Genomic DNA, 13,610 nt, shown 5'->3' with positions numbered 1-13,610 from the left:
ACATATATCCTCTGCGAGCAGCGCGGCGACGGGCTTAGAATATAATCCGCGTCCGCGACTAAATGCTTCTTCGAAATATCGTCATATGGCACAGAGAGCCTGTAGAATAAAGCAGAAACGGAAATCAGATGGCCATATCACTCTTCCAACGACCCCTTTCATCGCTTGTTGAACTACGTACCCTGTACACTTCCAGAAATGCGTCCGCCGTACGATCAGCTGTTCATTAAAGTCGAAAAACAAAAGGACAGTGAACGCGAGATTTGTGTGTGTGATTACTAAAACGTTCATTTCTTGACTCCGCTCCGCATTTGTACACAGCGTCCCCTTCCTCTACCCCCCCCCTCCCCCCTATGTTTCGCGAAATAGCAGCGCATTTCGCGTAAGTTGGTCTGGTGAACCTTACCTGGCTTAAGTTTCGGCGAACGTCTTTAGCTTGTCAGCAGCTGCATTGTTTTTTTTTTATTTCCAATAGAGCTACTATGTTTCTTCCGCACTTGCACAGCATTTACTTTTACGTGGTTTTATTAACTTGCCTTGGTTGTTGCTATAAGGCGTGTTTGGGCAAATATTTAACGACGCACAGGCTTGGAATATACTTAACATTTTCGCATGGTTTATATTCTTATAAAAGGCATAAGGTATTGTCCGGGATTGGGTAATCATATCCCCGAAACATATTTTTCTGCCACGTATATATTCGAAACGAGGCCGCATTCGTTGTCCACTCTGCAAAATGAAGCCAACCTCTCACTGCGCTAGTATCAGGTCTAAACGAGGCGACAGTAGAATTCCTTTGTGCTTGACGTATTTGGAGGTGACAGTGGTGATATGCAGCTAACGTCGCCGACGCCCGGAAGAGCGGCGACGAAGTTCGCAGAACCGCGTCCCCTGGTAGCTCTTGCAGGCGATCGGGTACTCTACGAAGACGCAGCTGCTTTTTAAGTGACATAAACGTACTCTTTGTTTATAGACGTCACCATAACAAGTTTTTTTTAGGGGCGGAAAGGCGAAAAGAAGCAAAACAGAACCAAAACACTGCACGAGCCCCTATCAGCCACGCAGCGCAAATCCCGTCAACGCCACGGAGAAGTGGCGGCAGGCGGCGCAGCGATCGTGATAAGCGAATAAGCAGGTCATAAAGCTCGAGGCGTTTAAACTCGTGCCGTTCCTGTCTGCAAATGTGTCGTTCGCTTTCTACTACTCCTGGACAGTCGCTGCTCCTGTTTCTACAAGCTCTATGATCCGTCTTTCTCTTTGCGAAGCAAAAAACGCCATTTCTTCGAAAAGTACGAACATGCAAATTCACTGGTTATGCGTCTTCTCTGGCACTACATCTCGCTTCGCTTACCTCCTACACGGATCTAAGCTGTAAACGAGCGATCTTTGGTACACAACACAAAGTTACAACGCCTGACAAAATTGAAGACCCAACAAGCTGTATTGCCAAACTCTAGCAAAGTGTGGCAATACCTGAGGTAAACTTAAGGCTTCCACTACACAACACGGTAGCTGAGTGCGCCCGATTCTACTGAACTGAAATCCACTGCGGCAATGAAAGTTTATGTAAGCAATATTTACTGGGGATGGCGTCGTGTCGAGGCACTCTTGAAGAACACTTTGATCCTATAAAGGCATACTGTGTACAAGCGTTTAGATATTTGAAAGATCGCACCGAAAGATTGCACTCCCAGGTGCGCGAAATACTTATCTGTGTTCTGGCTCATCGCTCTCACTCTCTGTGACCAGGAGCGCACAAATCAAGAATATGCTAGCGGAGTCCCAAGCAACAACACGCACTCCAACTTTGGGGGCACTTTCTTCTTTAACATGTGAATGTTTTGATGACGTGGGTCATGGTCTCCGGCTTAGGACAAAAGCATCGCGACCACAGAAGTTGGGCGATTAGAGGGTGGGAAAACCTCCGCTCTTTTTTTTCATGCTAATAGTTCGGTGGCTCGTTAACCGGCGCATGGCGAATTTCTTCCGACTTTGCTTGCACGAAAGGAGAAAGTGGCCTGATGCTCTGATGCCGCTGAGGGAAAGGCCGGAGAATACTGTATATACTGCCCTTCAACCAGTCGTTGGTATCTACTGAGGGAGGCATTCGCCCAAAAAAGGGCTTTGGTTTTGGAACCTCAAATACAAGCGAAATTTCTGTAGCTACAGTTGCTATGCAATCCTTTGGCGTTGGATATAAGCACCCTTTTTAAACAAAAATATCTTTTCGTGGTTCTCTTCTGTTACATCATTTCTTCATGTCTATTTTATATGGAGAATGTGTCGGTCACAAACACACCGATTGAAACAATGTGTACCATGTGACGTATGTTGAAGGCCACTTACCCGGGCCGCATTTCCACATTAGTGAATTCTTTGTCTTTCTTCTCTGTTTACTACTAGCACATGGTTATTTGTTTTCAGTTTATTCTATCACAAACGCCAAAACTTTTTACAGATGCGTAATTTGGTAATCCATCTGGTAATCCATCTGGTCAAAAGCGTTGTCAGCGCACAAAGGAGTGGTCTCTGCATTCTGGTAGCCACGACGGTTCATCGCCTCAAAGAACTCGGTATTGCTCGGCAGGTCTCTCTTCATCTGGTCGTAGTCCTAGCTTTACAGACTGCCTCCGTCCTCCTCAGGGATTACGTCGTGGGGAATTAGTTGCCTCATCTTTTCCACGTCGTATCCCAAGAAATGTGTCTGAAAGAGACACACGCGTTCGATTATTTCAGCCTGGGTTTCACAGATATCTCGAGAAAGGGAAGATCCCGAAGCGCAATTGCGCGACGCCCTAGAATAGACGCGAACATGTTAGGTTCGAGTACGTCACTAATTACTGGATACCGCGGGCAGCTTGTGTATCGTTGCTGTTTAGCTGGTTCACTTTGTTGTGTTTCTTTGCTTTCATGTCGGCTCATCTGCTGCAGCGTACGAATGTCGCGGAGTGGATCCGTGGGGACGCTTCTCGCGTTCCATCGCTCCTTAAGAGCCCTAGATGTCACGGAGCTACATCACCTAACGCATCCGATTAAGGCACTCCCGCCCTAGGTAATGTTATCAGCTGTGTTTTTATTGTTGGAGCCAAAGCGACACCATCGTTGTCCTGCATAGAGAAGACGCCGATATTTTGGTGAGCACCCTGAAGGAGTCACGGTAATTAGGGGACCTAGGTAAAGACACAGTAGTTCAGAGGTTACTCAGAGCGTCAGTCGCCGAGAAAGTATCAAGGCAGAAACACAACCCAGTCTGAAGTTGTACTACCCGAAGTTAAAAAGCGTGCGTTCGATTCGGGCGGAGTAGTGGCTTGGCAGAGTAGGTACATGATTGCATACGTTGAAAGCGCTGCACAAGACGAGCGATCGGAATAAAAAGAAGCACACAGTGCGCTAGCTTCCAAGTTTATTATCCCAAAACACAATCACCCCGTATACACTAGTGGGTGACACCAAACCGGTTTTGCGGCAGAAGCAGTTACCCGGTAATTCGATTCACCTATTATATGAATTTGAAAGGCGGATAACCAGACTGATGAGTTAGCGTACCTTGTTGACCGGTTTTGTATGTTCGGATATCGGAGTTTCGCGTTTATATTCGACAGATATGTTTGCGAACCAGAGCAGTCTTTTTGACGTAGGTTTTATGGCGTCAGCGTATCGCCGTCGCTTGAAGCCGATTTCTTTACCGTGTCTGCTTAATTACAAATATATTTCGCACCCCGCAGTTAGAATATTCGCATATCCGGTTAAACGGCTATTCAAACCGAATATAGTAAGGGATATACTGAATATATCAACTGAGCATACCCTGTTGTATAAAATCCGGATATCCAAATAACCGGGTGTCAATGCCGGAGTCGCTCTGAACCGGTTTAACCAGATAACCGGTTTGGCAGATATTTGCTGGCACTAATTTACCCCAACACTTATCGAGCAATACGCGTAATTTGAATCAATGATAAAGGTGTCAGCATATCGCGAACACCAAGTACACCGCATAAAACATCAGCACAGTCACGATTAGGTAAATGATTGGGGAATAAAAGTACACAGATGAAACCCTTTGACGATTATCAAAGGCTGACGAAGTAACCCTTGTGTGCACGTACGAAAAAGAAAGACCGTGCAGCCGGAAAAAAACACAGGTTTGAATTTTAAAACATCTGTATCTTCTGCCCGAGAGCCAAAGGCAATTTTGAAACACAATGATCAGACAAATTAGGAATGGCTTTTTCTTCCGATATGTCGTTAGTTGGGGGTGACGATATTAGGCCAAAACAACACACTTCTCAAATATGGGAGAACAGCCACATGTTCTTCAGGGCGAAGCAAGGAAGTCCCCATTCTGATTTCGAACGTTATAGCAATGTTCCCTTAAACGTTCATTCAGGCATCTGCCCAACTGCCTAACGTAGAACTTGCCGTATGGTAACGGAGTCGGATATACAACACACTTTGCGCAAGCAACAAATGGCTTGGCTGTCACCCTGGGCTCTGTCAATCGGCATAGCTATCCCATCTTCTCGGGAGCTCGGACGACTACTAGTTTTATGTTGGAGAGGGAAGCCCTCTTTCTGAAATTGTGCGATAAGCGATGCAGGTACGGGATCACCAGCACCTTGCTTTTTTTGCCGCCCATTGGGCCTCAGCAGGCCTCTCCATTCGTGACTTCCTAAGTGTGAATTCAGCCGCCGATGACATGCTTTGGGTACCTGGTTTTTGGCTTGCGGGCGGGCTGCTTTTCAAAGGTGGACCTATTCGGTGCTCGGAAAACTTCATCAGGACATCGCTAAAGTACAGGTTTACGATAGCTCTTTTGACGAGCTCTGAATGGGCCGAGTGATCAGGAAGCCCTATATCCGTAGTTCCACGACATGTGATTGCCGTGAAAAGAAAAACAAATGCCAATGAAGGAGATTCTGTCCTGGACTGTTTGCACGTCTATCAGGGATTTGAATGGTCTCACGTCGCAGTGTGCCGCCGTGGTGGCGGGGATGCGTCAGGGGACGGGGCGACTGTGCTCGGTGGTTGCGTGTTGAGGTTTCCAGGATACGGCGGCGCGCTAACAAACAAGAGTGATCTTTCGCGCGGAGTGTGATTATGAGCGTTCCTTCCACGGAAGGTACGTAAGTCGGACCACTCTGAAGGTTGGTTGCAGAATGGGGAGAGCTTGTCAGTCCTGTTTTAGTAGTTGTTTGTTAAAGTGTTTCAGATAACACCTTTGAGTTCTCGAATGAGTGCGGTAGCTGGTAACATGGCTATTTCAACACATACACCAAGGATTGGTTGTTGCGGGAGATCAGCTGCCTTATGTTGGGGAGGCGTTTCTTTAAATACAACCCTAATCTTTACGTGCCTTCCGAAACACGCTGGCCCCCACCGCCACCTGGCATCGCTTGTCAATGCCAGTTTTTGGGCACTCAGATGTCATTTGTGATCAAATGCTTCAGGAAGCTATCTGCGCACAGCCTGTGTGACAGCGAGCAGTAAGGTTTACAATGACAACAACAAGTTTCTGTGTAGAAGCGCAATGCACAATGTGCTTTCTCCGTGTACTCCTTTAAAATGATTTTTTTGGCAAGCGTGGCCGTTGACACAAAGCACAGTTTTTAGCCCGCAGCTGCCGGGGCCCTTACAAACCGCTCCGTTAGTTACTGCTCTGGAGCTAGATTGCACGCGCTATCTCCGGCACCCTAGTCAATCAGGCGACCAGGAATAGGACCGAATGGGCAATATCAAAAGGCACCTTACCCTTTGCAGCAGCTTAGTCTTCATGAAAACCTTCACAAGTGAAAACAAGACAACGAATGCAGACGGGTTGTTGATTACGTAGACTGCTTTGATTCGCATCGGACAGTAGTCCTGAAATCATAGAACACAGCTAAACAAGCCATTCCTGGTATCAGTTAAATGTAATTCCTGAGAGAGTTCCCAATATTCAGAGCTGCCGTGACTGTCATAAACCTGTAGGCATATTCGCAAAAAATGTGTTTGAATGTAGACATTACTTGTAACTTTAGTGGAAAATTGGTCATTACAACTTTACGCTTTTACCATTCTAATTGGATCTGGCTTCGCTGTAAACTGGCACAAAATCCCTGCTGTGTGGTTTCTTGCATGTTAAAGAAGGTAAAAATTTATTGCGAATTTGAAGTGATAAATAATTCTTACCGAGATAGTTCTCAATTTAGTAATAATGCGGAACTGTAATCGTATTCCTAGGAAAAGAAACGTGTCTTCGTTTCCGCATACTGTATTAGTGTGTCCCAAATCGACGCTAAGTTTCAGACGATTATATTAGTGAGCGAGTGATGAGTGAGTGAGTGAGTGAGTGAGTGAGTGAGTGAGTGAGTGAGTGAGTGAGTGAGTGAGTGAGTGAGTGAGTGAGTGAGTGAGTGAGTGAGTGAGTGAGTGAGTGAGTGAGTGAGTGAGTGAGTGAGTGAGTGAGTGAGTGAGTAAATCAGTGAGGGAGTGAGCGACGAGCTAGCTAGCTAGCTCGTTGGCTTGAGAGAAAACGAGGCGATGGCACTTGCAACAAATTGGAACCGGAAATCAAAATAAAGTATGCTGCCTGAAAACATAATTTATCATGATTTCTGCGTTTCAATTTAGCTGTAGAGATGAAACGCGTAACACTAATCGCGCAGAGCCAAGGAACGAGTGCTTGGTTGCGATTCTCTTTCACTATGGGCTGTAAGAAAGGCTGTGTTCGCTCATGTGTTTCCTATTGTATGCATCTATTTTGAGGTTAGCATGTTAGTGCATCCTGTTACCACGGCAAGTACGTTCCGGACTAACTAAACCGACATTGTACAGGGTATTGAAATGGGACGTCTGCAAATGTACGCGAATATTTTTGCTGTCTATAACGGTGGCTGATATTTCTATAAATGATGATGATGATGATGATTGGGGTTTTATGGCGGAAGCCCAGTTAATGTTTCTCTAAATAGTGATAATACATGGGGTTGTCCCCCGAGCACATATATAGCTCCTTATTAAAATGTGGGCTCACCTAATTGTCTCCGAAGAGACACCACAAGGTTATTGTACGTCTATAAATGGGTATTATCGATGGGCAGATTTTGAACCAGCTTATTTATGTTTGAGAAATGCAGCACCGCAAAAATATTTTGAGGAACTGCGTTTAGGATTGAAGTAACTTTAATATTAGGTTTTGTGTTCCAGCAGCTACTCCAACTATAAGCTGTAGTACTCGTATCTAACAAACGTCTCTACTCAGAAAAGATTTTGACTGCAGCTGCAGTGATTTGTAACTTCTGCAGTGCACCTGAACTTTACGAACGCCTAAGGAATAATTCCAGGAATGATCACTCAAAATAAAAATTCGGATCTCCTGTTACGGCAGCGCACTTTAATGAGGTGAGCCACGAGCGAACATAGATTCCATTACGCATCGTAAAATGCCAGCATTCTAATTAAAAGTAATTTTTTTATTTCCAACCTTACCCAGCCGAGGCCAGGGCATATCTAAAGTACTTTACGAACCCCAGAATTTCAACTATTGGTAATGGAAGTAATTCGACGTGGAGTTTAAATTTACAGGACGTGAGCTCTGTTGAAGTTTGGTTCTTAATACACAAGTGCTCCTTTCCTACTCGTAAATACACACACACACAAACTGCTCAAAACACAGTTCCGCTGTGGAAACACGCCATTTTAGCGATCCGAATGCATAGTTTCAGAAACAGGGGCTAATTGAAAAGCTGAACATACCCTGTCTGCAAGAAGTATGGTATGGTACAGCTATACCGGCCGTCTTGGCTAAGTTCTTCCTTCTAACGTTAAACACTGGGAATTAAAATTATTTTAAAATTTTGCCAGAGACACCCTCTAACGGATAATTATTTCGTGAAACCAGTGGCCGTTGCTTTCTTCTGTGTGGGAATAAGCGTTAAGTAACGTAATATAGAGACGGTATAAACGCCGTCGTAGCGGTAACACAACCCCAAGTACACTGCTATTGGGGTTGATGTTTTCGTTAGTCATGTCATGAGCATTGGTTTTAACAATCTGCCATATTTTTTACAGGCGACAAACAGAAAATTGCTACTCACCTGAGCAAGCCTAACGAACTTTCTGACGACCCATGGCGTGTACTGCGTCAAATGATAAACACCAAAACCCTTAAAATTAAAAACGGCCACAACGCCCTTGATCTGAGCTTCTTCGTTAAGAAGTAGATGTTCCAGATGAATCGCAGTTAGTCTGAAGTAATCATTCATCAAGCATACGTCATGGTTCCATACGCCTGCAAAGAGAACACAGTGAATTTTTTTGATAGTTGAGGAATTGCCCAACGCTTAAAGTAGTAGTAATGTCACGGTTTCGCGATTGTTAGTGCCTTGAAAACAAACGCTGAACTGTTAAGGCAGCGCTTGCTAAAAGGTTTTGCTACCGCTCTATATTCAGTTCTTTTAGCTTTCGTTCACACTCAATGTAATTAATTGAACATGCAATCAGTGCCATGTAAATAGTTATGAACGCTGTTACGAAGCCAATGGGTTCAAGTTGGTTTGGGTGCGCAGTCATATCGTTAACGACGAATACTGCAAAGCATCTTTGAAAAATGTGGATGGGGGAAATAAATGGAGAGCTTACTAAACGGTTTCTTCAGCCGATTGCACCAGTTATCTTGGATTTTCGGCTCTAGCTCTTCAGATGCAAATAAACATAGTATAATGGGGCGAAATCTCAGCGTTCACTCAGGATACTTACAAATATTGTGAGCGTTCGAGACGTTCTTTCAATGTTACACCTACCCCAAGAGATTCCTCACCACCACGGCCAGTGTAGCACCGAGGGGTACGCTGCCCAACCTCTGGTCTTCATGCCCCATCGCCATTATCATCTGTTTAAGTCATCATCATCGTTGTTGGATTCCCGCTCCTCGGAACGTATGCTCTGAGCCGGCTAATAAACGTAGTGTCAAAGACCTCATCGCTCGCTCTCTCCATATGCAAAGCATTACATCGAAATGAACAGTTTACCACATGTCACTACCTGTTGTAATAACATAACGTTGTTAACAAAGATTACGAGGTTGAGTTCTGCTATATTTCCCGCGCACATTTATTTTAAAGTAACGTATTTGCTTCATGTGTGCTTGTTTTAGATAACAAATGCTTAGGCACCTGCCTCAGCCTCTCCGCTTCACTATTCAAGGATCGGGATGTCACAAATCGTACTTCAGAGCAATCAATAAACCCACCGATAGCGTTTTTCGAACATTTGGCGTTTTCAGCGTTACTGAGAAGTTGGTGTTGCCACGAGGGGCAACACCATTTGCATCCCCGGCACTGTAATCTACTGATAGAACCCAGCTTGCTTCTGCACATGAGTTTCTCCACATCAGGTTGCCTGTCTGGAAATTAATTACATTGTGCTTCGCAGATGCTTCGCTACTGCTTTGCATGAGACTAGCTAGAAGGCGCAAGCTGCAGTCAGGCGCGTAGTCTTTCCTGAAGTATAGAAACACAAAAGAACCAATGCACGGTGCGTCGACGTGATTGTTCTCGCCAAGGTGTTCTGGTGAGCAACCGAAAATCAGTGTCTCGTACCGGAAGAGGGGTGTCATCACATAAAAAAAAAACTCATGTCTGCAAAACTAGTGCTATGAACTCGCGCTGTGGCTGCACTGAGAATAAAACTTAGAATAGCATACCATGAATATTGGAATAATCTAAAGCTTAGATAAAATGTCAGTGTATGGCCGTGTTATCGATCTTGGTGTTTCGCTCATCATACACTCCGCAACACTAAAGTCAGCAGCCCGAAATTTAGCAACACTAAACTCAGCGACGTAGCCATTTCTGCGTCATAGGAATGAGCTGAGGCATCTGCGGAGTTGATGCCCCCCTCCCGCCTTTTTTGACCAACTCTTCACTATGCGGTGCTCCTCCTGCGAACTGCGCATATCGGAAGTTTCTCTTTTTGCTCCTATCTATTCGCTTTTCTTCTTCTTAAAATATATCACTGTTAACATCACGAGCAACCTCACGTGGTCCGTTCACATTGACCATATCATTAGCAATGCTGATCGCATGCTCGGTTACCTAAGACGGAATTCTTTCAAGGCATCATAATTCATTGAAGTACTGTTGTACAAAACGCTTATCCCGTCTATGGATAGAATACGCCTGTGCAAGGTGGGTCCTTCCCTTCACAATATCACCAACTCACGGGAAATTGTTCAAAACAATTCTGCACGGTTCATACCGTCTAGCGTAACCGAACTGTATGAGTAACTGGAATGAAATAAACCCTTAACCTTCAGTACATAGCAGTTCGACGTGAAATTCTCCCACTTCCTATGTTCCACAAAATATCTCATCACGAACAACTGCACGGAGAACTCACTTTTCCCCCATTTTACGTGTCATCTCGCCTACGTCATGCTCACAAAATCGGCATAGCGTCGAGCCGAACGGACACTGTTTCCCAGTCGTTTATTCTCCGTTGAACATTAGAATAGAATTACCTTCCCTCACTAACAGTAACCATTACAGACCGCACGGCTTTCAAAAATGCCATAGTCAACATAGTGTAATCTTTGCCTTCTTGTGCGCAGTTAGGTTTTCTGGATAGATTTTTTTTTGTTTTGTTTTGTCTAACATTGTGCAAAGGTGTATGTTTCACTTGTATTATCTTCGCTGCTTTTTTGTCGATATACTGAGAAATGGAGCCACTTCCCTATAGAATGCATTAGGACCTGGGGATATTATTAATATATAAAATAAATAAATAAGTGTACTAGGGCAACTACGCTTAGCTACATCCCGTACATACACCAATCGGACATTTCGTAGAACACAGTTGTGCCTTTCAGTTATATTTGGCGAAGTTTAATTGTCTTATAAAAAACGAGGAGTCAAACGAGAAAGAAGACACCACAAATGCATTGTCGCAATGTATTCTACACGGAGTGCATTAGCCATTCCCCTCAATGTGAGGCTGACATGCCTTTCACCTTTTAAACCGTTTCGTTGCGTGTCGGTCGCTCCAAAACGCAGCGGCATCCATCCACGAAGTGTGAAATTAACAAGGGGAGCTTGACGAGAGATCTGATTAAGGTTATACCAAGCGCAGCGATGACAATGGTTTTCGTGCGTCATCCTTCAATTCATGGCGGCTAGGGTGGCGCTGTGTCTGGGCAGTTATGCGAAGTTCAGAATCCGCACCTCTTCTCTGGTGATTTCCCGCTCGCCATATAAACAGATCGTTTGTCACCCCTACCTGCGCCATTGCTCCATCTGATATAAAACCTGAATATGAGGCTTATTTTAAAACCTGACCAGCAGATCGCTGCCCACTGGGAAAAGGCAGGCATTGTAAGAGTTGGCTTGACACGCCTCGATGTTAAGGTGCGCGTGCGTTAAATGACCTCCGCCGAGGGAAAACTCTCGCGTGCAGCATAGGACTGTTACCGAAGAACCAGACAATTGCAGTTGGGAAAACTAAGTGATTGGTGTTCATTTCAAACTAGAAGATGTTATTGCTGCACGGGATAAGTGCGTCCGCGTGTGCACAGCATTTTGCAGAACACGGTGTCAGGTAACGGTCGTCATTGTTGTTTCAACAAAAGTTTGTTATAGTGAACAATCCCCCGTAATCCAGTTGTGTCCGTAATTTTGCAAGTCTGAAGCAACCCTCTGCACAGTTTTTTCGGCTACAGCACCATTATATTGGCCATTCATAAATTGTTTAGTTTAAATCTTAGTCCGACAAAATCTGAGCACCGTGAAGGCAGCAGTCCACCCTCCGCTGTCACCCTCCCCCCCCCCCCCCCCCCTGATACAATAAAGTTGAAAAACAAATCTTCTACGGCAATTCATCCAACAGAAAATCCGAACCGTACCAGCCAAAGCATTCACGTCATCTTTGGGTATTCTCCCGTTTTGTTAAACTATCATCTTCCCTGGTGGTTTACTCATTGAAATGGCAAGCAAATGACTGAAGCCATCAACAGAAAACACACCGAAAACACGTTTTGCAACAGCAAAAAAGATTCCACCACCATGGCAAGTATAGGCCGGCTCGTAATCCAGTTCATAAATTCAGAAACCTTAGAGCCTGGTGTGGCCTATGAATTTCTGAGTAATTCTTACCTGGGCAGAGATTCACCGTGAATGTCAGGTTACACCGAGTTGTTCCCCAACGCCTCGCCGAAGCGACTGCAGTAACCGCCCGCTTGTGGTGAATACCCAGTCGGCGACGGCAGTACGTGCCGAGCGGCTGCGCCACAGCAATTTCGTTAAAGCTCGCAGCCCTTTTCTTAATTTTTATTCAAGTGTGCAAGGAGGCGCTCCAAACACAGTTGTGACAAGTACTTCATATCCATTTTCCCTCTTCTTCAGAGTGTGGACGTGCGGCAAGCTCTGATAGAAAGATCACCGCAGCGACAGTATTGCACGTAACTATAGCCTTGGTGGTAAAATATTTGTCTTCCTCTTTGCTTGCCGAAAATGCCACTTTTGCGGGTGTGTTCAGCCTGAAATCAAATATTGCTTTTCTGTCAGTGTGGATAGGGGTTTAGCATGCCAAGTGTGGAGGATAAGCACGAGCGATTTTACGATGAACACCTCTTTTTTTTACGCAATAGTGGTTTTCCTCATATTTGCTTCAATATTTCTAACATTCCACTTTCTAACTTCCATATTTCTAACTTTCAATACCAATGAAGTGTCACTGTGTGACGACGTTTATAAAATATGACCGTAAGCGTCAGCAACATCAGCTAATTTGTGCCAATTGCATTGCTGAGGAGTGTTCCAAAAATTTCAAACTGCATCTATCCTGATCTATCTTTATTCATTCTTTGCCAACAAGTTTCTTTATCTCATCCTTACATAGAGTTATCGGCATCACTAACTTCTAGTTGCTTCTTTCAGAAGCCGTTCTGCTACACTGGTGGTCAATCTGTTAGCAGTTATTCGTGTTCCGTAACGAGGCAGTTTTACCCCCGTTGTTTTATCAATTGAAAACGTAAATTGTTCATAAAGCGCCAAAGCTGGTATCCGGCTTCGGCACCAGCACAACGCCCCCTATAATTACCGATTAGGTAGAAAGAGGAAAAGCAAATATTGAGTAGAAAAAGAGAGTTGAAAACATCTGGGGAAGCCTTGCACTCACGCGCAAGTCTTGAATGGCAAAGATTTTGTAGGTGAGCATTGTCGGATACAATGTTAAATTTCAGTATCATTGTTTATTTCCATTATTGTGGAAATAAACAATCTCGTCATATGAATCGAAGAGGTCGTCGCCATTTGCGGCGAATGGCGGATGCAAAGTCACCCCCAGCATTGTAGACTGCCGCCAGCTCAACTAGCCAAGCCTGCGCCAAGGTGCGCAAGGCTTGAAACACGGTGATGCTTCAGGATTTCTTCATACGTAACCCGTGAAAGACGCATCACCACGCATTTGTACAAGTTTAAAATTCTTTTTTCACATGTTCCGTCGTTGCTTTCCACTGTGCTAGCAGCAGTCTTCCTCCTATGAATCAGTAACGTCGTGTTCCTCATGCCAAGCATTACACGCGCCTTAGCGCTTCACGACAGCTGCAGTTTTTTTTTAATATAGCCACTGCGTGA

At 44.7% G+C, this 13,610-nt stretch overlaps 1 protein-coding gene across 1 annotated transcript; it reads right to left on the bottom strand.

The window, feature by feature from the left end:
- Positions 1-2,491: 2,491 nt before the first annotated feature.
- LOC144173396 (retinaldehyde-binding protein 1-like) lies at positions 2,492-12,194 on the bottom strand. Its single transcript, XM_077701843.1, has 4 exons — positions 12,129-12,194; positions 8,079-8,272; positions 5,752-5,862; positions 2,492-2,704 (listed from the first exon to the last, which is right to left on the bottom strand). The coding sequence occupies exons 2-4, from the start codon at positions 8,244-8,246 to the stop codon at positions 2,618-2,620; spliced, it is 366 nt and encodes a 121-aa protein (XP_077557969.1). The 5' UTR covers positions 8,247-8,272; positions 12,129-12,194; the 3' UTR covers positions 2,492-2,617.
- Between the last annotated feature and the right edge of the window lie 1,416 nt (positions 12,195-13,610).

This window comes from Haemaphysalis longicornis, unplaced genomic scaffold, assembly GCF_048455015.1.
Source record: "Haemaphysalis longicornis isolate Haplotype H1 unplaced genomic scaffold, Haemaphysalis longicornis Haplotype H1 scaffold_3, whole genome shotgun sequence".
Taxonomy (NCBI): Eukaryota; Metazoa; Arthropoda; class Arachnida; order Ixodida; family Ixodidae; genus Haemaphysalis; species Haemaphysalis longicornis.
Note: the sequence above shows the minus strand (reverse complement) of the source record. Positions and strands in the feature narration are given on the sequence as shown.

Excerpts from the sequence above, each read along its gene's own strand:
- LOC144173396 (XM_077701843.1), bottom strand. The coding sequence starts at position 8,246 with ATGAATGATTACTTCAGACTAACTGCGATTCATCTGGAACATCTACTT. Across the intron at positions 5,863-8,078 it reads AGTTCGTTAGGCTTGCTCAG|GACTACTGTCCGATGCGAAT; the intron begins GTGAGTAGCAAT and ends CTATGATTTCAG. Across the intron at positions 2,705-5,751 it reads AGACTAAGCTGCTGCAAAGG|ACACATTTCTTGGGATACGA; the intron begins GTAAGGTGCCTT and ends TGTCTCTTTCAG.